Source organism: Serinus canaria, chromosome 1 (assembly GCF_022539315.1).
Source record: "Serinus canaria isolate serCan28SL12 chromosome 1, serCan2020, whole genome shotgun sequence".
Classification (NCBI taxonomy): Eukaryota; Metazoa; Chordata; class Aves; order Passeriformes; family Fringillidae; genus Serinus; species Serinus canaria.
In genome coordinates this window covers 49937685-49959242 of record NC_066313.1, presented here as the reverse complement: position 1 = coordinate 49959242, position 21558 = coordinate 49937685, and the positions used below count along the sequence as shown (strand labels likewise).

The window sequence follows — 21558 nt, the reverse complement described above, 5'->3', positions numbered from 1 at the left end:
GCAGAAGTTGGTTTGAAGGAGTCCCTGCTAATGCACCTACAAGCTTCCCTACAAACCCTGGAAGGGTAGATTGGATTGGTAGACTACCAACCCTGGCTTGGTAGATTTAGGACCATGACACAAAGTGTTCTGTCCTTCTGTCCAAAAACTAACTAATCCATGCCTGTGCTGGATTTAAGTGGCCTAAAATAGGAGTGACTGAGGAACATTTGATCATGCTGACAGTAAAGCTTCTTCATGCTGTTGCAGTGCCTTTTTTGCCATTGTCTGGCTCACTCCGTTGAGTGTTTTTTGAACAATAAAACAAGACAGCCAAAGCAAACTTGTTTTAGGCCAGTCTGCTCATTCTTATAATCTATCTTTTCTTTGTTCCACCAGATATCTGCAAAGAAATTTTCACGTCCTTCCTTACCCCTTCCTTCATTTAGTGTAAGCCTTAGCTATCAAGATAAAACAGCAAAGGGTGTCTTTGTCAACTGCCTCCATCAATATGTGCACCCTCTTGCAAACAAGGGGTTTATGAGAAAAACAAATGTTTGTTAGATGAACTCACTGCTGTGCCTTCAAAGCAATCAGATCTATATATATTCAGTTGATTACAGAATATTACTTTCTAAACTTTCCAGCTCCAGGAACTAAAGTAGAAAATTTAGGAGAGATTATTAATATGGCAGTGGTTTGACAAAGTGAAACTTGCATTTTGAAAGTCATATAGTGTTCAGTTTTGAGTGCTGGCATTTGAACTTCTAGGGTATTTTTCAAAGAAGGAAAATGTTTACACAAAACTATCAACAAGTCCTCCTTGCAGAGACACTTGGCTTTCTTCTATAAATAATAGGATGATATTCTTCAGGGTTGAAATATGTTGGTTCTTGAGATCCCATTTTACAAATATAAGGCATTTTAAGAAAAGATTTCAGGAAACTGAAAACTCTTTTATTATGGAGAAAATAGTCTCACTTGTCGTTGAGCACTCGCAAACTAGAAAGGACTTGATAAGGAAGCATTTTGCAAAATGTTTGGGAGAACATTCTGGGAAAAGCCAAGGTGAATACATATGAATAGAAGAAAGAAATCCAGAGTTGAACATCACCTGCCATGTTAATTCATTATTACATCAAGTCATGGCTTTTATTCTTTGAGTGTGTTTCATTCCTGAGTAGTATTGGATAAATGTGAGGGTCTTTAACATCTGTGGGAGAGAAAGACCAATGCAGATCTTCAGAAAGTAGAAATTATTGAAGGTCTACAGGGTACCAACATGCTGTGTTGGTCAAGTACAAGGTTTGTCTTGTTAGGTTTTTTAGGTGGATGAAGAGGACATGTTTTACTCTGCCTGCTGAAAAGATAATAATGTTTAATTATCAGGGTAATGCAGCTGTGTAAATTAGAGGTTGTTCTAAATAGCTGACCCTAAGGGCTTCATTAGCAGCTCTGTTAAGGTTCACAAAAAGACATGACTCGGTTACACGGCATTTACATTACGACAAGCTGAAAGTGTGGCATCATGTAAAAACAATTTGACACAATATTAATAAAATTAGTTCAGGTGTTTGTTTCTTGCCTTCTTAATAGCACACAGAAAGAAACAAGAAATAGAAAATCACAGCACAAGCACACAACAGGAATGGCTGACTCATTCCACATTACCTCAGGTTTTCAACTATGGTTCCTATGTCAGCAGCCCAGCCTTGGGTTCCTTCATCATTGATGGGAAGAGACAGACATTTCCAGGCAACTCAGGCCATCCAAGACCAAAATAATTTTTGTCACTACCTATCTTGCGTGCAATTATTTTAGAGGTGACAAAGGACAACTAGATGTGTTATACAGGATAAAAAGAATAGCATATAATTTCTGGAAGATAACTAACAGTGACTATTTTTTAAGTCTTGATATTCTGTTTCTCTGAGACCCAGAAGAAGTACTTAAGATGAAATGGTGACCCTCTTTGCAGGGATCCCTTATAATGCATTGTGTGATCTAAAGATTTGCCTGGAGAAGTAAGCTTGATGCAAAGCTGCATTTCAGAGTTTTGGTCTGAGGGAAAAATCCTCAATTTTACATAAAGATGCTGAAGATCAGATGGAAAGTTTTGCAAGAGAGAACTGTTAGAGCCATGACAGCCTGCAAGATTGCACTTGTGTTGAGGCATTTCTTCATCATTATTTCCAAAGCTGAAACCTCCAAGGAATTTATTCAAAATCAGTCAAAATTCTGAAATAAAGCATAAAGCTTTTATATACAGTGAAAAAATACTTTCTTTCACTGCATGTGGCCTTATTCTCAATAAAAATGTGTTAATCAAATAACATTAAAGGTAAATACCATAATAACACTTAAATGAGGATAAATAATTGTTTTCATAGTAAATTAAGGTTATATCTTCCTAACCTGGCTATGAAAAAAAAACCTTGTCCTGTACTGAACCTTGAAAAAAGTAACCTGGCAAGAGCAGCATTATTTTTTTCCAGACTGATCTTTTCAGGTGTGATCTGCAAATTACAGTGCACGAGTGATGGTCAAACAATGCTTAAGGGTATATTGGTTTGAGGTTATCCTGCTTTTCTGGTGCAACTTTCACCTGGAGTGAACATACCTGTTGTGTTTTCACCCCATCTGACAAGTAAGCACCACACAACTGCTTGCTGACTCTCCCCCAGTGGCATGGGGGAGAGAATCAGAAGAGTAAAATTGAGAAAACCCATGGGTTAAGATAAAGGCAGTTTGATAAATAAAGCAGAAGCCAGTCATGCATGCAAAGCAAAGGAAGGAGCTCGCTCCCCGCTGAGGTCTATTCTAGACTGGGTTTTCTGTGATCTGATGACAGGAGCTGACATATGCACTCTAGCTGGTGTGCTGGGAAGTCTCTGTCATCAAGTGTACAGAGGATGACACATACTTGCCTCTCTTCTCCTGTGGGGTAAAGGAATCTGGCCACCTTCGTCTTTCTCATCTGTGTTTGCCAGGATATAGCCTGGCATCTCTGCTGAAAGCATAAAGAAAAACCCTAAATAGATTTTAAGGGTTCAGAAACAGTATTTTTGTTCCTATTAATATTGCAGCAGTACTCCAGGGATACTTAACTTCCCAAATAGCTCAATGAGTTGGAAGTCATCAAGGAATATGAATTTTCAAGTGACTGAGGAATGAAAAGGGTGGATCACTATAAAATTATTTATTACATCAGAAGATAGAATGACAAAGGGTTCAGTTTTCAGATATTCTTTTCACATGAAAAAAAACCACAAATACTCATATTAGAAAAAAAAAGTAGTGAAACCAACAACATAATTAAACAGTGAACTATTTAGCAAACTTATACTATTCTTCATAAATGAACTTTTCAACAGATATGATTATTCACTTCCAAACATTTAGGTGAAAATTATTATTCTATAATTTTCAAAAGGAAAATTAAGGAAAATAAGTTCCCTTCCTTACTGCTTTTCTTCCTTTACAAATGCAATCAATGTAAATTGACCCACCCTAACACTGCCAATATAAATACTCTGCCAATAAAAACATAAATATTATTCCCTCAGCCTTGGGTCCTTTGGCTTCTATCCTCCCTCAGTTTTCACGGAAAAGCTGGGGTTTGTAACAAGCTTAGCAAGCTCAGTACTTCAGAGAAAGAAAGGCATTTTCCCCAAGCAGTAGTGATAATACATCTGCCATCAAGTCTTGTTTTTCCAAAGAGGAGGTGAGTTTCTACCTTTGTGAGCTGTCAAGGTTAGAGAATTAAGGGGTTTGTGTGTCAGATCCCTTGTCAGAGTTTCTAAAATTCCCCAGATTTAAACACTGGTGTTGGATTATCTTTGAAGTTCTAGAATGAAGCAATAGATGAGCTCACAGTTAAATCTTAGAGAGTGCTGCAGCTGTTTCCCTGCACAATTACAATATAATTTAGTTTACTGTATAGTTTAGTTATGAAGTATGGAGTTTTTGTCTGCCATTCTCAACCTCTCACTGAAGCGTTTGGATGCTGAAGAAATCACCATTTCTTTTGTGTTGATAGAGGCTGGATTTGGGAGAGCTATGCATTCTCTCAGGGTTGGTACTAACTGGCACAGAGTGGGCAGCAGTAAGTAACAAAGAGACACTGGAGTCTCATCACCACAACCTCAGCAAGTAGGTATTTTGGTGTAAATTTAAAAGATATTTTGCATCCTGACGAGAGTGTTTGATGGTATTAGTAAGAAACCTTTGCAGATGCAGGCTGGATTTTGTGGAGAAAAAGATGACTGATGATAACATTAGCTCAATATAGTCCTAGCTCAGGAATGGCCTCTGTGGAGGCCAGAATGGCCTCTGTGGACCGGAGCAGAGGTCCTCAACTCAGCTGATTTTGTTAAATCCTGTCTGTTATATTTAGAATGATAAAAGTACACATGAGATCTAAATTTAAATTGCGTGCCACATAGGAGCTTCAGGGGTTCTTGTATGTTTACTTGGGCTTTTTCCTCTCTGTACTCACTTATGTTTTATTATACAGTAAGTTTCTTTATTCTTAATTGCAATGTGTCACTGACTCTCAAATAAATTTTGGTTTAAAGAATCACACTTTCATGCTTATGATTGGGAAACATCACAGAAGAGTGAAAAAAAAAGCAAAAGAAAATATTTCTTCAGAGTACTACTATCTTTCACAAAGATTAAAGAACAGCTCTTTCTTAGAAATGTACCCTTTATGACTTGCTGGAGCAGAGGCCAGGGCATGTGACATACAGGCAGTGACAACAGCCTATGAAGTATATTTCTCTGACACTGAGCAAATTGCCTTTGATTTGTCAAGGAAGAATGCAGCCTCAAACCTTCAGGGACTGAAAAAAACTTTGTTTATATTCTTCCACATATTCTTCTTCCACCCCTAGCTTTTAACAAATGGTCAATTTCTTCCAAACTTTAAAAGAAAATATATTCCTTTACCTGGTAGTACAAGCAGTTGTATTATGCCCTGTCTCCATAAGAGAATGCTGTGGAATCTGGCCAAACAAAAACATCCCCTGAGTTATCCAGTTACTAGAAGTATGCAGTAAGTTTTAGAAACACCAGTCTAACACAGAAATATATAATGTAAAAATCAATAAAATATTGAGCGAGGAACTGGTCTTTGAAAGGTTGTCTGTACTGCTAAAAGCAAGCAGACCATAGCTTGATGGGACAACTGAGTGATGCTAAGGAATTTGTATTCAGGCTTCAAAAAGTTGCAGATTTGCCTTGCACAGACTTGTCTGGAGAAATAAAAATGGAGCCAGGCAAGAGATAATAGGTAGTGGGGATGAGTGGGGTAAATGCTCAGTCTCAGACACTGATTTTTTCAGTGTAGATGAGGCCTGAACATCCTTAAAAGCAATACTTATGCAATTCTCAATAAAAATGGGCTCTTTATTGATTCCTTCCTCGCCCTGGTTCTTCACCGTGAAAGTAACAGGCAGTGTTCAGACATCTTTACAATAACAGTGAGACTAACTCCAGGTTTTTGAGATACCAAACTCTAATGCTTTGTCACAAATTGCAGAGCTTCATAAGAGGAAAGACCTATCCAAGGCTGTACTTATTTATCCAGGCTGGCAGATGCTGGATACACAGATTTTCATTAACAGCTGTGGTGGGTATCTTCCCATTACATGAAAGCACAGTATTTCATAGGTCTGTTCCCAAGAGAAGGTAATTTTCATCAACCACCACCTATTGTTAGGTGTAGAAGAGCTTTTGGAAAGCAAGACTTGGGAGCAAGAAATTATACTCCCCTGAAATACTTTCCAAAATTAATATTTGGTGTTTAAACTGCAGAAGCTGCACATGGCTGCACTTGACTGATAAAACTGATGCATCTGTTAGAGACTCACATGCATTTCTCCTGAAAATGGTTTCAGAATATTGCTCACTGGGCATCCTTGCCAAAGACTTTTTATTTCAGTTTAGTCTTTGTGCAGGAACTGGGTGATTAATCTGATTTCTCAGCTCTCAACATTCTTAGATAAAAACACAGCCAAGTTAAACAAGAGGAACCTAAAGATAAAAAACATTAAAGTATTTGAAGAGAGAGAAAAGCGGATGAAGTTCTGTTACATTCTGATACATTCTGTTCCTAAGTATTTGTGAAACTGCAAAGCCAGATCTGCTCATTAATAGAGAAAAAAATATACTGTCTATTGCTTTATTTAGCTTGAATTCTTTTGAAATCAGTCTGTGTTGGTTTTTTTTCCCTTCTCCCTCTAATTTTGTATTCAGTCAGCCTTCAAATGAGTGTTATGCTTTCCAGGAACTGGATACCCAGAGATTTTGAGCTCTTCAGTTCCACACAAGCTTCACATGATAAACAGTCACTTCTAAAGAAACTGGGAAACCTTGGAGTTCAACTCTCTTATCTCTTGGCTGGAACAGTTATAAGCATTGAGTCGAGAACAGTTATGCTTAATATCCATTTTTCACAGGAGGATGCAGGATGGCACCTCATAAAGCTAAGCTAACAGAGTAAAATCTAAATTTGCCTGGCGCTAATGGGAGGTGATTACCACTGTTTTTACAGAAAATATTTATTAGTGCAACAAAATATCACTGATCCAGGGTTTCTCTTCACAGAAACAAAGAGCCTGAAAACGAAGAAAAGAAGGCATTGAAATTGTTGTGTTCATGTTTCTTTCAAATAAGTCAATACCCTGCTCTGAAAGGACAGTACTCAATCTGAAAGGACAGTCAACAAAGGAAAGTAGAACTGAGAATGCCTCTCTACCTTTTTTTGACCTCTGCAACAAGCTGAGCAAATGAGGAGCAGGGCGGTCTTGAGTGATGCCAGTAAAAATTTTCACATGAGCGGGCCATTCCCAGAAGAAGAATCTAGCTGTTCTGGTTGTTTTCCTACCCATCCCTCACTCAAAAGCTTTTCTTAGCTAATTTTTCTCCAATTAATCTCTTACTGTGTTCTGTGCTTTAGTTGCTTTCAACATATTTGCAGCTTCCTCATGAATTTTGAAAGGTTGGTTTATTAATTTGCAGCTTTTCCTTCCGGCCATATGGCAGCTAGGGAAGTAGATAAAGTGGTGGAATGTTCTGGATGTGAGGGAACTCACTGGATGTGTAGTGGAACTGTAACTAACTTGGATCCTAACCCCTCCTGGCTGAGCAGTTCAAGCTTGGAGGCCTTACCAATAACAGACACAAAACCCAACTTGAGTGTAAGAAAAGTAGAGTCATAGAATCATTAGGACTGGAAATGAGCTTTGACTGCTAATTGCTCACTGGTACAGAGGTGTGGGTTTTTTCATTTTTACATTCCCTGTGTTGGTATATGAATTTTTTTAGAATATATATTGATTTTGGTCTTGTAGAATGAACTTGAACTTCTGAGTTTATAAACAAAATGTGTTTATAGTCTCAGTTTATTCAGTGTTTGAATGAATACTGAGAGAATAATCAGCCACTCTTTCTATTCTCTTGAGAGGTAGTGTACTTTTTAGAAACTCTTGGTACGGACAGGAAACTTGGTGTCAGAGGTGTATAAAGAGTGCCTTGGGAGTAATAGGATTGAAATGATAAAGGCTTAAGCAAATATGTGCCCAGTCATATTTATCTTCTTGCTTACTGGTGTCCCCAGGAGTTTTCTGCAAAGTTACTCCCTAGACTGTGAATTCTAGCTTGCACTGTTGTACAGGGTTATTCTGTCCAAAAAGCAAGACTTTACTTAGAAATATCAGTTTTATTATTTGCTTGCTATGCATGGAGACACACCAGCTAGGTGTGCAAGAACAAGGATCCAGTATAACAGAAGCAGGTTCATATTTTGTTTTCTCTTCCGATACTTAAAAGGCTTCTGTAATTGCTTTTCCCCACAAAAAATGTCATGAATTATGGTGGTTCTAATACTTTCCCAGTATGGGAGCTAGAAGTATTATACCAACATCACAATTCTGAAGTTTTGAGCTATTTTACACAATCATCCCAAACCCCAATAACAGATTCATTTTCCTTTACCACTGGGATATCTAACAAAGCTATTCATGCACAGCTGGTTCCTAACAACTGCATTCTAGTTTTAGATGCCATTGCTTTTTCTAAGCAATTAATCAGAATCACTGCAATTATACATAAGTCTTGGCTTATTTAATAGATATTTAATAGGGTTTTTTCTGTACTGATTCATTTTACTGAGAAGGAGTAATTAATCAAAGTAAGAGCTTCTGCTTGTGTTGATGTAGCAAATGAGAAACTTTAAATGCTCAAAGCTGCAATGTCATTAATACCTCTAACAAAGCATTTCAGTTTTTACTTTTCTATTTTCCTTTTGTTTCCTTTCTCCTCATATTTGAAGTTACAAAACAGAATAATTAAAATAAACCACCCTGGAATTGTATTTTATTCTTGGTGAGAGGAATGCAGACTCTGGATTTTATGATGAAGACATCAATGCTGTGAATTTGCTCAGCTACAGGGATCTGATGTGACTCAGGTTGCCCTGATCATATACAAGGTGGTGTCATCTGGTGCTCTGATCCTGAGTTTTGGCTGGGATAGAGTTAATGTTCATCTTAGCAGCTGGTGCAGGGCTTGTTTTGGGTTTAGTATGACCATAATGTTGATGACACACTGATGTTTTGGTTGTTGCTGAGCAGTGCTTGGCCCTAAGCCGAGGACATCTCAGTGTCCCATGCTCTGCCAGTCGCCACGTGCACAAGAGGCTGGGAGGGAGCAGGGCCACAAAGGGTGACCCAAACTGGCACATAGGATATTCCATACCTTGGAATGTCATGCCCAGGATGTAAACTGGGGGAGGCTGGTTAGGTGGGGCCAGTCTGTGCTCTGAGATGGGCTGGGCAGTGCTCAGCTGTGGGTGGGCAACAGCATTGTGCATCACCTGTCTCTCTTGAGTTTTATTCCTCTCTCTCTTTTTCTTTATCATTATTATTGCTGTTGTTGATTTATCTTACTTTAGTTCAGCTGTTCCTATTTCAACCCATGTTTTTTTACTTTTTTCTAATTTTCTCCCCCACCCCCCTGAGAGGAAAGGGGCGGTGAGTGAGCAGCTCTGTGGTATTTTGCTGCCAGCTGGGGGTTAAACCATGGCACCAAGTGAGCTCACAGGTCCCCTTAAGGACACAGCTGCAGACAGAGCTGAGTAAAAGTTGACCAGTGGTTTGCATCCAGCACGAATCATGATTATTGAGATGGTCTGCTCCAGCTGGCACAACATGTAGATGGGAAGGACCTGAGAATAGGATTTGGTGCAGGAATCAGGGTTTCTGGCCTGAGGCAGAAAACACTCAGTATAACTGTACCCAAAGGAATCCAGAACATGGTCCCTAGCTTTTGGAAAGGAAAATGTAGAGCTGATCTAGTCAATAACATTAAAGCATTTAAATTGCAATTAAATGTTGTTTGTCTTAATGAAGCAGTCCTCACAGAGTAAGCACTGAAATTCTCAGTTACAGCCTTTAGGGGAAGATATAGAAAAGAATATGCAGTGACATCTCTAAAGGGAGAAACAATCTACCAAATTTAGGAGTCTTCTTAGGGAGACTGGGACTTGAATCTGTCATTAGTGCCAAAGCTTTTCACAACCAATAGAAAGAAAATACTGACATGTGAATTTGAAGTTAAACTAAATAGAAGAGTTAACTTTTCATTAAATATCTGTGAAAATTTGTAAAATATGAAAAGTAAAGTATTCTAGAGAAATAAAAAGCAATTGAGCTTGAGTTTTGTCCAATGGGAGCACAATCATTGGGAAGTGTGCGTGACAAAGCAGCAGACCCCAGAGAAAACCTTTCCTACCAGTGTGTTTGTAATGGCACTACAGCACAGCACAACAGAGAACCTGGCTATGACTTCAAAAAAGTATTAATAAGAAAGTCTATGATAAATGTTTTTCAGCTGTTTCTTCCTCAAAAAAAGTCATTAATGTCATTCATCTTTTAGAGAATGCTATCAGAGATAGTTCTTTGTGCTACAGCATAATTCCCTTGTATATGTCAAAAAGGAAACAAATTTTCTTTGGCAGCTTTCATTTCTAGATGACAAATTACATCCTTTTTTATATAACATACTCAACCACCTATTGATGTCAGAATGGGAATTGAATTTGGACCTCAGATTTTGTTAGACTGCTTTTATTAATGTAAAAATGAGCACCTTGTTACAAGTGGAGGTTTTTTATATCTTTTTGTATTTCATAATACAATTAAATAAATACTTGTAAGTAACATTGTGGTACAGTATAGAGCTAGCAGCATATTCCGATGATACATTATTTATAAAATTATTGTTTCTTTAAAGACCATAAATAGTTAATAGTATTAGTTGTGTTATTTCTTCATAATTTCATTGACTGAGAGATGTATTCTAGCAAAACCAGATTTAATCAGAAGTGAAAATTAAATTCTGTGTTACGTATATGCTTGGATAACACTCGAATCAGGCTGTGTTATTATTTATACCAGGTTATTTTTGTTGGTGCTGTGAATTTCTGTTTTTCAACGGTCTCAGGGAAGAGCCAATTCCCAGCATGACAACTAAGAGAGTGAATACCAGAACATTTTCATATGGGCAGACTCTATGAAGAAGCTAAAGATGTGACATCGGGAATAATCATGTAGCAAAATCCCTTGTGTAATTACAAACTGCTGGGAGCCATCATAATGTGAAAATATAAACTTGCTGATTGCTAATTATGTAGAGACAATATCAAAGTCAAATTACATAATACTGACAGTACAAAAGATACTCAAGAATAGTAAAAGAATACCTCCAATCTCTCCAATTAAGGAAGAAAATTATACTACAGTGAAAATATTTTGGCATAGGCAATGCAGAACTCAGAAATTAATGTCACAGAGTATTTCTGTTTCTGCTAGTCACAAAATACTTGTGCAAAATAGTTTTTAATTTTTTTATCTCCAAGTTCATCAGGGGACTTACATGTCTATTTACCATTAATATGTGATCATCTTATATGTAATGCCATCATCTTATATGTAATGCCATCATCTTATATGTAATCCATTTATGCAGGATTTGTTCTATGCTGGAGCATGTCTTTCTTCCATCCCCTTTTACTCAGCCTTTCTAATAGAAAAGTTTCTTCTAGTTATAGTATAAATGTGAATTGACCAGAATATTTAGTCATTAAGACCTTTTCCCTTTCTTTTAATGTAGAGAAGGGCTTTTCAGTGGATAAATTAAGAGTATAATAAGAATTTGGAATCAGTAATAAAATACATTAATCACAGGTTAAATTGTTTGATCTATTTAACTGTTACCTGTGAGTAATGTCTCTGAGAAAGGCTACATGGGCAGCATTTCCACTGTGGGTTCAAGGAAAGTTTCCCTGCCTGTAGGGCTCACCACTGAGCACACTTCTCTTCTATCAGAGTATAACTTTTCCCTGTTAAAAACCTCCCTTCATTTTTTAGCTAATGTAATAAATGTAGGTATAACTACTGACCATATTGCACAGCATATGAAGACAATCCCTTGACCACGAAAATGAAAGTAGTCAAATCAGTGAGAATTAGTTTGGACATTTTTAATAATGTCATACAGTTCATTGATCAATTAAACTTTAAAAGAAATTTCAGCAAGAGACTTAGGATAATTTTACAAATAACAAAAAAATTCTTTGGATTAGTTCATAGTTAATATTGTATGGCAAATGAAGCTCAGAACCATAAAGAAAAGTCTTCAGTAAAGAGCCAGATATTTTTGTTGTTTCAGGACATTGCTAACCAACCTTGCCAATGTGTTGTTAAAACACACTGGCAGGAATACTTGGACCTTTCAGAAAGGCATTATATGTCTGTAGATAAACACAGTGTGTTGTGTTTTCTGTAACAGACCTTTGCCTGTGGCACTAGAACTGTGTCCAAATGCAGTACAGCTCTTTAAATGCAGACATAGTATTCTTTATGCTTGCTCCATACCATACCATTAGTTGTTTCTTATGTATTTTGTGTCAAGCAAGTAATTGAAAGCACATTACCAAGGCTGCTTCCTCTGACTCCAGCCATACCAAATGCATAGTCTCTGCAAGTTTTCTTCTGTATTTAGAGGATCCAACCCCTGCTAGAATTCTCTTGTCATGGTCATATTTTGAAGGAAAGTTATTGCTGAGTTCTTATGAAATTATTACTTTAAAAATTGTCTCTTCAGTGTCCGGGATTTGAAAATTTTTTGCACTTACTAAAAAACTTCCTGTGCCTCAGAACACAATCCTTGACACATTGTACCTTAACCACACAGTCCCAACACTGTAAAATCTAATGTGGGTATTAGAAGACAAGGCATTTTTTTGAAGCCTACTCAGAAATGCTTTCTCTATTAACACTGACCTTAAGTGTTACTATGCAATTACCACTTGCATATTAATCTGTTTAAAGATTAGAACTAAGCAATGCAGTGCCCACCTCATTGTGGAGCATTGTCCAGATGGTGCATTCAGCAAGGATCTCCTCCTGGCATGAGGTACCTCCACATCAGTTCTGGTCTGCCCAGTCCCAGGGCAGCCCGGTATTTGGACATTGGAAAAACTCCTGCCTTTTGCTTAATTTTCTCTGCATTGCAAACAGGAAAATTAATTCCCTTTTAGCCGTGTTTGGCAAGGAGTAGGTCCCCTACGTCTGTCACCAGGCTTTGCTGGCTGCTGGCAGCTGTTCCTTCACATAGCTCCCCAACACTGTGAGAGTGGCCAAGGGGGTTTAGAAAGGGAGCACAGGCAAGACTCAGGCACTGATTACTTTAGGTGAGGGGATTTGTAGTTTCTTTTATAATATCTTCCCAATCTTTAGTGATGGGAAGGTGTTATGAAGAGGAGTAAGCAAACATGGACCTGGCACTCTCTGGGGCAAAAGAGAAAAATATTTCATTGAGAAATGACTCACACTTTTTCACTAGTCAAGCAAAGTACCTATCTGTATCTACTCAAGCTAATTAAGTTGAAAAATGTTTTAGACAAAATAAACTTGGCAAAAGCATAACTTTGAAACCATCTGCTCTGACCACATACACTATTATTCCAGACATTTGTTCCTTGAAAGAAACAACCTGAATCCTTGGGAATGCATTTTTCTAAAGACAGAGTACATTCTGTTGCTCTTCTTTAAGGCTGAAGGTTTCAAGATCCTTACAGTAGGAGTAAATTTTCTTATCTTTCACAACAGTCAGAGGCAGCTTCACTGCTGGTGTCTGGTAGGCAAATTTGTCTCTTCCAAAGACTCTGACATTTCATTAATGTACACCAGGTTTGAATTTGGCTGAGGTAATCAATTCTGACAAGATCCAGACATATATAGAAAGGTGCATGCTGACTCTCATTTCATTCCAATCTAAAGAGCATTTTTTACCAGTAGTAATCCCAGTGATTTTACAAACAGTTTGAGAAGTTACCTGTTTTTCATCCCCAAAGGAACGTGGCTCCTGTGGTTATAAGTATTATCAAAACAATGTAAGATCCCAAAATAGGTGCATTTGATTCAAGTTCAAATCTGAAATTATTTAGTGAAAAAAATACAGTTTTGTAATGAGAGAAAAAAGTTTCTGCATAGCTTTATAACTATTCAGCTAATGGTTTAATCCACTGTATGAATGTAATAGACTCATACGTGTGTAAGTGTTTTGGGTTTGTATGGCAAGATTTTGATAGCTGGCCTCCTTAAGTGAGCTGCTGCCAGAAGATTCCCCCCTCTCTCCCATGTTCAGTGCCAGATGCTCCAAGATGGACGTGCTTCTGGCCAAAGCTGAGCCCATCACTGGTGATGGTGCTGCCCTCTGGACAGCAGATTTAAGAAGAGGAAAGAAGTTAGTGCACAGGAACAATTTCAGACAGGGTACAAGAGAGTCAGAATGTGTGAGCAACACAACTCTGCACCCAGGCCAATGGAGAAGGAAGGGGAGGAGGTGTTCCAGGCACCAGAGCAGATACTCCTCTGCAACTGGTGAGGAAGACCATGGTATGGCAGGCTGTCACCTGCTGCCCATGAAGGTCCATGGTGGAGCAGAGATCCACCTGCACCCCTGGGTAACTCCACACTGGAACATGTGGATGCATGAAGGAGACTGTGACACACTGGGAACCCTGTACTGGACCAAGCTCCTGGCAAGACCTGTGGTCCTGTAGATAGAGGAGTCCGAGCTGGAGCAGGTTTGCTGGCAGGACTTATGACTCCATGGAGGACCCATGCTGGAGCAGAATGCTCCTGAGAAACTGCACCCCATGGAAAGGACCCAAGCTGCAGCAGCTCAGGAAGAGCTGCAGCCCGTGGGAAGGAGTCATGTTGTAGAAAGTTGTGGAGAACTGTCTCCCATGGGAGGAACCCCACAGTGGAGTAGGGCAAGAGTGTGAGAACTCCTCCCCCTGAGGAGAAAGGAGTGGCAGAGACAAAATGAGGAACTGACCACATCCCCCATTCTCATCTCCCTGCACCATGTGGGGGTAGAGACAGAGAATTCAGGAGTGAAGTTGAGCCTAGGAAAAAGGAAGGGGTGAGAGAAGGCTGGGTTTAAGATTTGATTTTGTTTCTGATTATTCTACTCTGGTTTGATGGGTAATAAATTAATTTGCCCAAGTTGAGTCTATTTTGCCCGTGATGGTAATTGGTGAATGATCTGTCCCTGTCCTCATCTTGACCCACGAGCCTTTCCTTTTAGTTTCTCTCTTTCCCCTCTCCAGCTGAGGAGTGGAGTGATGGGGCAGCTTTGCTGGGCCCCAGGCATCCAGCCAGCATCAAACCACCAGAGTAACAGGAGAAAAATGCTTATTTTCTTTCCTTCTTTTTTTTTTTTTTTTAATGCAACTCTGGCCCTCTTTGATAAATATGTTGCTTTTATTCTGTTCTTTTTATGTCAACTCTTGTGTGCTGTACTCTGTCACCCTTATAAAAGAAAATGATGGGGAAAAAGGGACTAACAATCAAAGAAAAGTATGACATAAAACCTTGATATATACTTCTTTGAAAAGCTATCTGAAAAATATTAAATATTTACTTTGTTTTGGTGAAATTCAGTTTTAAGGATCATATTAAAAAAAAAAATCTCATCATGGTAACAGATAGACCATAAAGTATTGCACAGGATAGGTGTGTATCCTGACAAGGGTTAGTGAAACACTGGGGAATGCTAGTGCTTAGTTCATATTGTGTAAATATTTTGTAGTGCATCTGGAAGAGTTTTGTCAGTATTAAAGCATGTAAGCCTGATTTTTAGAGAATTAGCAGGGAACATACTGAGAGCAGTTTGTTCATGGCTGTGGAATTCAGTTTCATTGTTTGCAGACCTCAGTTGTGCTCCTTGCTTTCTACCTCATGTTCTGTGAATTCTCCACAAATGTTGCTGATTAAATAAGAAGTATCTGTGAACTTGCTTTTCAGTTTCAAGCCAGGTTTTGAAGTCCATGTGTTTAGCTGTCTGTTGTCTCCTTGTGTACTCAACCAATGTAGAAATGAAGCTTTATTGTGAGAAGTAAATGTTTGTTTCTGTGCACTAACTATACTTTTGGCATTGAAGGAAAGGCAGGCTGGCCCAGCCCTGTCTTACTGGTACAATCAGTATGAGTGAGCTTGCACAGCCTGTGGATTTATTTTAATTTTTTAAATCTCTATCTACTAAAGATACATAGAAGGAAAAAAACTTCACAGAGGTAGCAAGAAACTAACTCTCTTCCTTTCTTCTCTCTGTAGTTTGTTGCTCAGCCCAACTGCCAGCAGCTGCTTGCATCCCGCTGGTACGACGAGTTCCCTGGATGGCGGAGGCGACACTGGGCAGTGAAGATGTTGACATGTGTTGTGATAGGACTCCTTTTCCCAGTCTTCTCTGTGTGCTACCTGATAGCTCCCAAAAGCCCACTGGGGCTGTTCATCAGAAAGCCATTTATCAAATTTATCTGCCATACTGCATCGTACTTGACTTTTCTGTTCCTGCTGCTGCTTGCCTCTCAGCACATCGACAGGTCCGACCTCAGCATGCAGGGACCCCCTCCAACCATCGTCGAGTGGATGATTTTACCGTGGGTCCTGGGTAAATGTATTACTAAAGAAAATACAGTGAAAAGTATTTTGAGCACTGTGGTTTTGCCAGGCATTCCTGAGGCAGGATACAGCAGAGTTCTGTCATGAATTATTGACCTCCCAGAGCAGGCAGATGGTCCAGCTCCTCCAGTTGAGGAGATGACAATGTAGACAAACAGCAGAGTTTGAAAATCCAGTGTCACCATCTGACAGATTACAGTGAGGAAAATCAAAAGATTTAAGGATTTCTTCCTATGATTATGCAGTGCCATGAGACATATATATTGGGGGTTTTTTTTAGTATCTAATTTCTCCTGACCAGAAATTGTCCTGGTTCTTGTGTCTATTTTTTTAATTTTCTAATCTACTTTTAAAAAGAATCCCTTTGCTACAAGAACTATTTTTCATGTTGGGAAATGAGGCATAATATAATTTCTGTAGTGTTATTACTAACCTTAGTTTCCTATAGTATGCTTCTTTCTAAATGATAGATGCACACATTGCAAATAGTGTTAATCAGCATTTTCAAGTGAGTATTTTCATTAAAATATGCACACAGTATTTTTTGGTGCAAGAATTTGTCACTCAATTCAAACCAAATATCCTATATAAGAAAGAATAGGAAAATTCTGTAGCATTTTTAAAATAGAAAAAAAAACTTGCCTTTCTATCCTCATAGTTTAAAATAAAAATTTTGGGCTGGGATTATTGAAAGCCTACTTTGTGTGGGCCATGTCATCCTTAAACGTGATCCTTCCTGTGATCCTGGTATTATCCTAGGTGCTCCCTAACTTTGCCTTTCTACCCTGCTAGATAGTAATTTCTCTCAGTGTGCTGTGGTCTCTCCCCTTTTTCTTACTTTAAGAATCAACACAAGTTGGACCAGGTCAGGGCAAATGTATTTGTCTAAAATAAAATTATAGAAGGAGGGACTCAGTAGTCTTGATGGCAAGAATTTAGGTTTGGTATATTCATTAAAATTGTCATCACATAGACAAGTACCTGCGCAAAAATTTCTGACACTTCGGTGGGGTTTTGATACCCTTACTTCTCCCAGAGCTTCTCATTAAGATACTGTGTATCTTCCATTTTTCCCAAACGTGTGGGTTTCTTTAGAGCAATGTAACTGTCAAGGCTTTTGACCCCATAGCTCCTATATAATTTACTTCACAGTGTTGAATTTGTAATGCACTAGTTGGTTGTGCCTGTTATTCTGGAGAATAATAATTCAGTGGCTTTTCCTCTGTATGTACCTTGGTGGAGAACTATGGGAAGCAGTAGGCAGACATGAACACTTAGGAAAAAAAAGTGTGCATGACTGAAAAACCTGTCTACACTTGTCAGGCACCTGTCAGAAGGACCTGCCTTCCACAGGTGAACTGCTTTTTTGGGATTTCCCCCATGGAGGCACAGCAGTGCTCACCACCAGCCTTCACTGTGAGGTGTGTTTTCCTTAGCTGGGTAAATATTTTTAATGCATTAAAAAAAGCCAAAATCTAAGATTATTGCAAAGAAGTTATTCAGTCTGGGAGGTTTTCTAGACTGGTACTTCTTACAGACAAGTCAGACTAATTTCTGTAAGCAAGATTCACATTTAAATATTAAAAGAAAATTTTCCTCCAGGTAATTTTCCCACTTTTGCACCATCAATAAATGAGAGACTAATATAAAACCTATTATCTTTACACATTGCCTCCTTAGAAATAAATGCTACAATGCTGAGGAGGAGCAGGAGGCTCTTCTGTGCTGTGCCATGCCCAGAGGAGATACTAGTACCTTTTTTCTCTGGCCTTCCAAAGTAGCAGGTGGTCAGTATCTACTCAGCTTTCGTAGTATCCTGAGGCTAAAGGGTAACAAGAACAAATGCACAGCTGACACATAGACCTTGACATGCCAAAGTGGATTTTGTCATTAACCTGTCTTTTAATAGAGCTGAAAGAAAGAGGCACAATTTGAGAAGGGCAAGATCTAGTTTCTGTAATAAAGGCAATTCAAAAATTTTAGTGACTAGCTCCTCTCCAGAAAACACTCAGTGGGAAGAGGAAGAACCACTAATGCCCTCAACCTCTGACTTGGTTGTTTACTTAGGAAGATGTTTAAGTAACTCAGCCTCCCAAAGCACTTGTTTGAAGAAGCCATTAACCCTGAGAATTATGGTGTTTAGGATAGCTATCACTTCTAAAAGCAACATTAATATTTTCAGCATAAGCTCATATGGCTGGATTGTGCCTGTGCTGAACAAACCCTTCATCTGCAAGCAGTACTGATCAAGTCAAGGGACCCACTTTCATAAACAAAAGTTCATGAGCATGGATGTAGATCAATATTTTGATCCCATTGGTTAAATAGCTTGTAGTCAGTCTAGACTGTGCTGTTCAGAAAAGTCATGCCTTCCAAAATCTCCTGCATCTGAAATTATTCATTTTGCACACTGATCTCTAGTGTTTCCTAACTAGCAGTTTCCTGTTCCAGTTTCACATTTTCTGTGTTCAGCTTTCAGGTTTTGGTTGCTCTTGTGCCTTAGCCCAGCCCAATAATGAGGCCTCACATTCACCCATCATAATTTAAGGCAATTCATTTGGTACCTGATTTCTCTGTCCCACTGAAAGAGACACGCATCTCATCACATGTTGCATGTGATGAACAAGTCTATTTCATTTTTTTTGTTTGTATATTTAGGTCTTTTTCATGTCATGTTTTTCTGTTTGGTTGCTTTTTGTTGAGGGGGTTGTTTTTGTTCATTTTGTTTTGATGGATTTTGGTTGGTTGGTTTTTTCAGTGGCGGTGGTTGTTTTTCTAAAGGAATGAATCTCAGCCAAACCCTGCTCTATTCCTATTCACATAAATTAAACTGTAGTCTAGTCATCCTTTAATAAACTTAGATATTTTTCTTAAGTTCTTATCAATAAGCTAAGGTTTATTTCCAGGCTGCAATTTAGTTTGTTGTCTAATCTCTTCAAACCAAAAAATTATGCAGTAACCTTAATAAGAGTAAATGAAGCACTCTTCAAGAGAGACTATATCTGAGGTTCATAGAGATACATTTTCTGAATGTAAACAAAAAAAATTTATTATATAAGTAAAAACTAGCGTGGCTCTAGGGTCTCTGAAGCCTGCAACACAACCAAGTACTTCCTTGGGAAAGGATATCCTGGAGGAGTAGCAACTACATGTCAAAACTATTAATATTTCAGACAATAGGGGGTTTTTTGTTTGTTTTTCTTGGTTCAAATAGCTCTGGTTGTAGTTTGCATTTCAATTCAATCTCTCTTAATATTCAGAGAGGAAGAAGAACTCACTGTTGCAGGTTTCTCGTCAACATGAACTTCAGGACACAAATATTTCATGCAACTTAAGAAGTTTCAAGACTGTCCATAGTAACCTAAGCTCTCCAGTGAGCAAATAGTAATTAGCATTTGCCAACTACTATGTAATGGAAGGCTGTATGTGCATAATTAGCACATAATTAAAAGTGTCACTACAGTAGGAAGCTCAGAGGGAAAACTCGTATTGGGCTACATTTCCATGGAGATTATCAACTTCACATTTTAAAGGTCTCTTGAGGAAACTTCTGCATTAATTTTGTCTTTTACATGATTAGATGATTACACAAGTGGTGCTCCAGTATGTGGTGATTATCTATGGAACAGTAAGTCAGTGTTACAAGGCTGTCAAAACCTTAAGAAGTAGTTGTGGAAAAATTTCTCAGTAAGAAGAGTCAGAATCTCCTGTCCTCGCACTTAAAAAAATAAGAAACAAGCTTTGGCTCATAAGGAAAATTATTGTCATCTTATTACTGGCTGTTGGTTCACACTACAGAAACATAGGCCTATTTACTATACTTGAGAATTCATCACCATTGAAAAATGAACAGGAAAATCAAGAATATCATCTTGGGGAAAAAACAAGGAGGAACAGCTTTTTCTGTCATCATATTCCCTATCTAATTGCTGTGTCCTCTGACCATGATTGCAGTGATTCAGAGGGGAAATCCAACAAGACACTACTTCACCCTCTGTGTTCCTGGACTGCAGCTCATGTAAAGATGATGTTGATCTCTGTATGTTTGTCATAGCTGTTCTTCTGCCATAAACCAAGGCCTCCAACCTAGCAGTGACTGTACTAAGTGTCCTCACAGTGGGCATTTGCTTCACCAGCAAATGCTACGAAATTCAGAGGAGAAAGGCATCAACTAGAAAAATTTGGAGTTCAGTAGTTGTGGTTAAAAAGCTCCCTGCCAGTTTTTCAGGGTGACTGTAGCAAAGGAAATATTTTAGGGGATTTCTTCTGATGACTTTTTTGCTCTTTTAGGGGATTTCTTCTGATGACTTTTTTGCTCTTTTATGGTCATATTTGAATGTTAATTTTATTTGCATTGTTCAAAAGCCTGCCTGGAGCAGGAATACAGCCTTACTGGGTCTCTTGAACAACATGTTCCCCATTGTTTCTGTCAGAATGGTTTATACTATTGGAGTACACGAATCTATAGAGAATGTGGATGTTTGGGAGCTGTGCAAAATTGCAAACATTTGTGGTTAGCAAACTGCTGGTGGGATGTACGGGGATGTACGGTCTTGTCAGTCCTTGGCACAATGTACATCCAAACTGATGGCACAGCAAGACACTTCACAATAACTGATCACAGAGGGGGCAAGTACACTGTGCATCATCTTCTAAATTAGGTCAAGAAAGTGTGGTGTAAAAAATTAAACATTTAGTATGAACTGACATGTTTCAGGGAGCAGATATAGAGAGTAATGTGGCTGGCTAGATGAAACAGTACATAACCAGTGGTGACATATATAGCACAGAGGAGAAAAACAACCCTAGACAAAGCAGGAACACAACTTCTTTTTAAGGAAGGATAATGCACATAATGACCACAAAAGGCCATTAAATCCAAACTACTGCTAAACACAGGCTAACTGCAAAGACAGGTTACAAGGTTCCTATACAGTCAGATCTTTAATTACCCCAGGGATTAATATTTCATAGTTTCTGTCTCACAGTGCCTGTGTCTAGCAACTGGTAAACTTTTTTCCTGATACTATCAGCAATATCCCATACCATAACATGCAACCATCACTTGTCCTTCCAATGTGCACCTCTAGAACAAGTCTGGCTCCAGCTCTTCAGAACCAGAAATTTCAATAGTGGATGACAACAGCATTACAAAATCAGAACATTCTCAGTTGGAAGGAACCCACAAGGACCATCTCCTAAGTGAAGGGCCCATACAGGGATCGAACTTACAACCCTGGCAGTATTAGAACCATGCTCTAACCAACTGAGCTTTGAGTCTGTTTTCCTCACATTAGTGTTCTCTTCTTTAGCCTGAACAAAATCAGGTCCCTCAGCTTCTTCTTATACATCAAGGGTTCCAGATCCCACTTAGCTTGGTGTGCTTCCATTATAAAGTTCACTTCACCCAGTTAATATCTCTTCTTTGCTAAGTATTCCAAAACTAGCCTCAGTAATTAAATTATTTATTTAAATATCAGGAGAGCCTCTTCTTCTCCAGACTGCCTGTATCTTGCCATAATATGACCTTTTACTTGATTAC

General features: G+C 38.6%; 1 protein-coding gene across 1 annotated transcript in view; it reads left to right on the top strand.

The window, feature by feature from the left end:
* The window catches only part of TRPC4 (transient receptor potential cation channel subfamily C member 4), a 129317-nt gene that overhangs the window by 77619 nt on the left and 30140 nt on the right, over positions 1–21558 (top strand). Inside the window, exon 4 of the mRNA XM_009102902.4 lies at positions 15669–16005. Within this exon, the coding sequence (XP_009101150.3) occupies positions 15669–16005 (337 nt within the window). The remainder of the gene's footprint in view (positions 1–15668; positions 16006–21558) is intronic.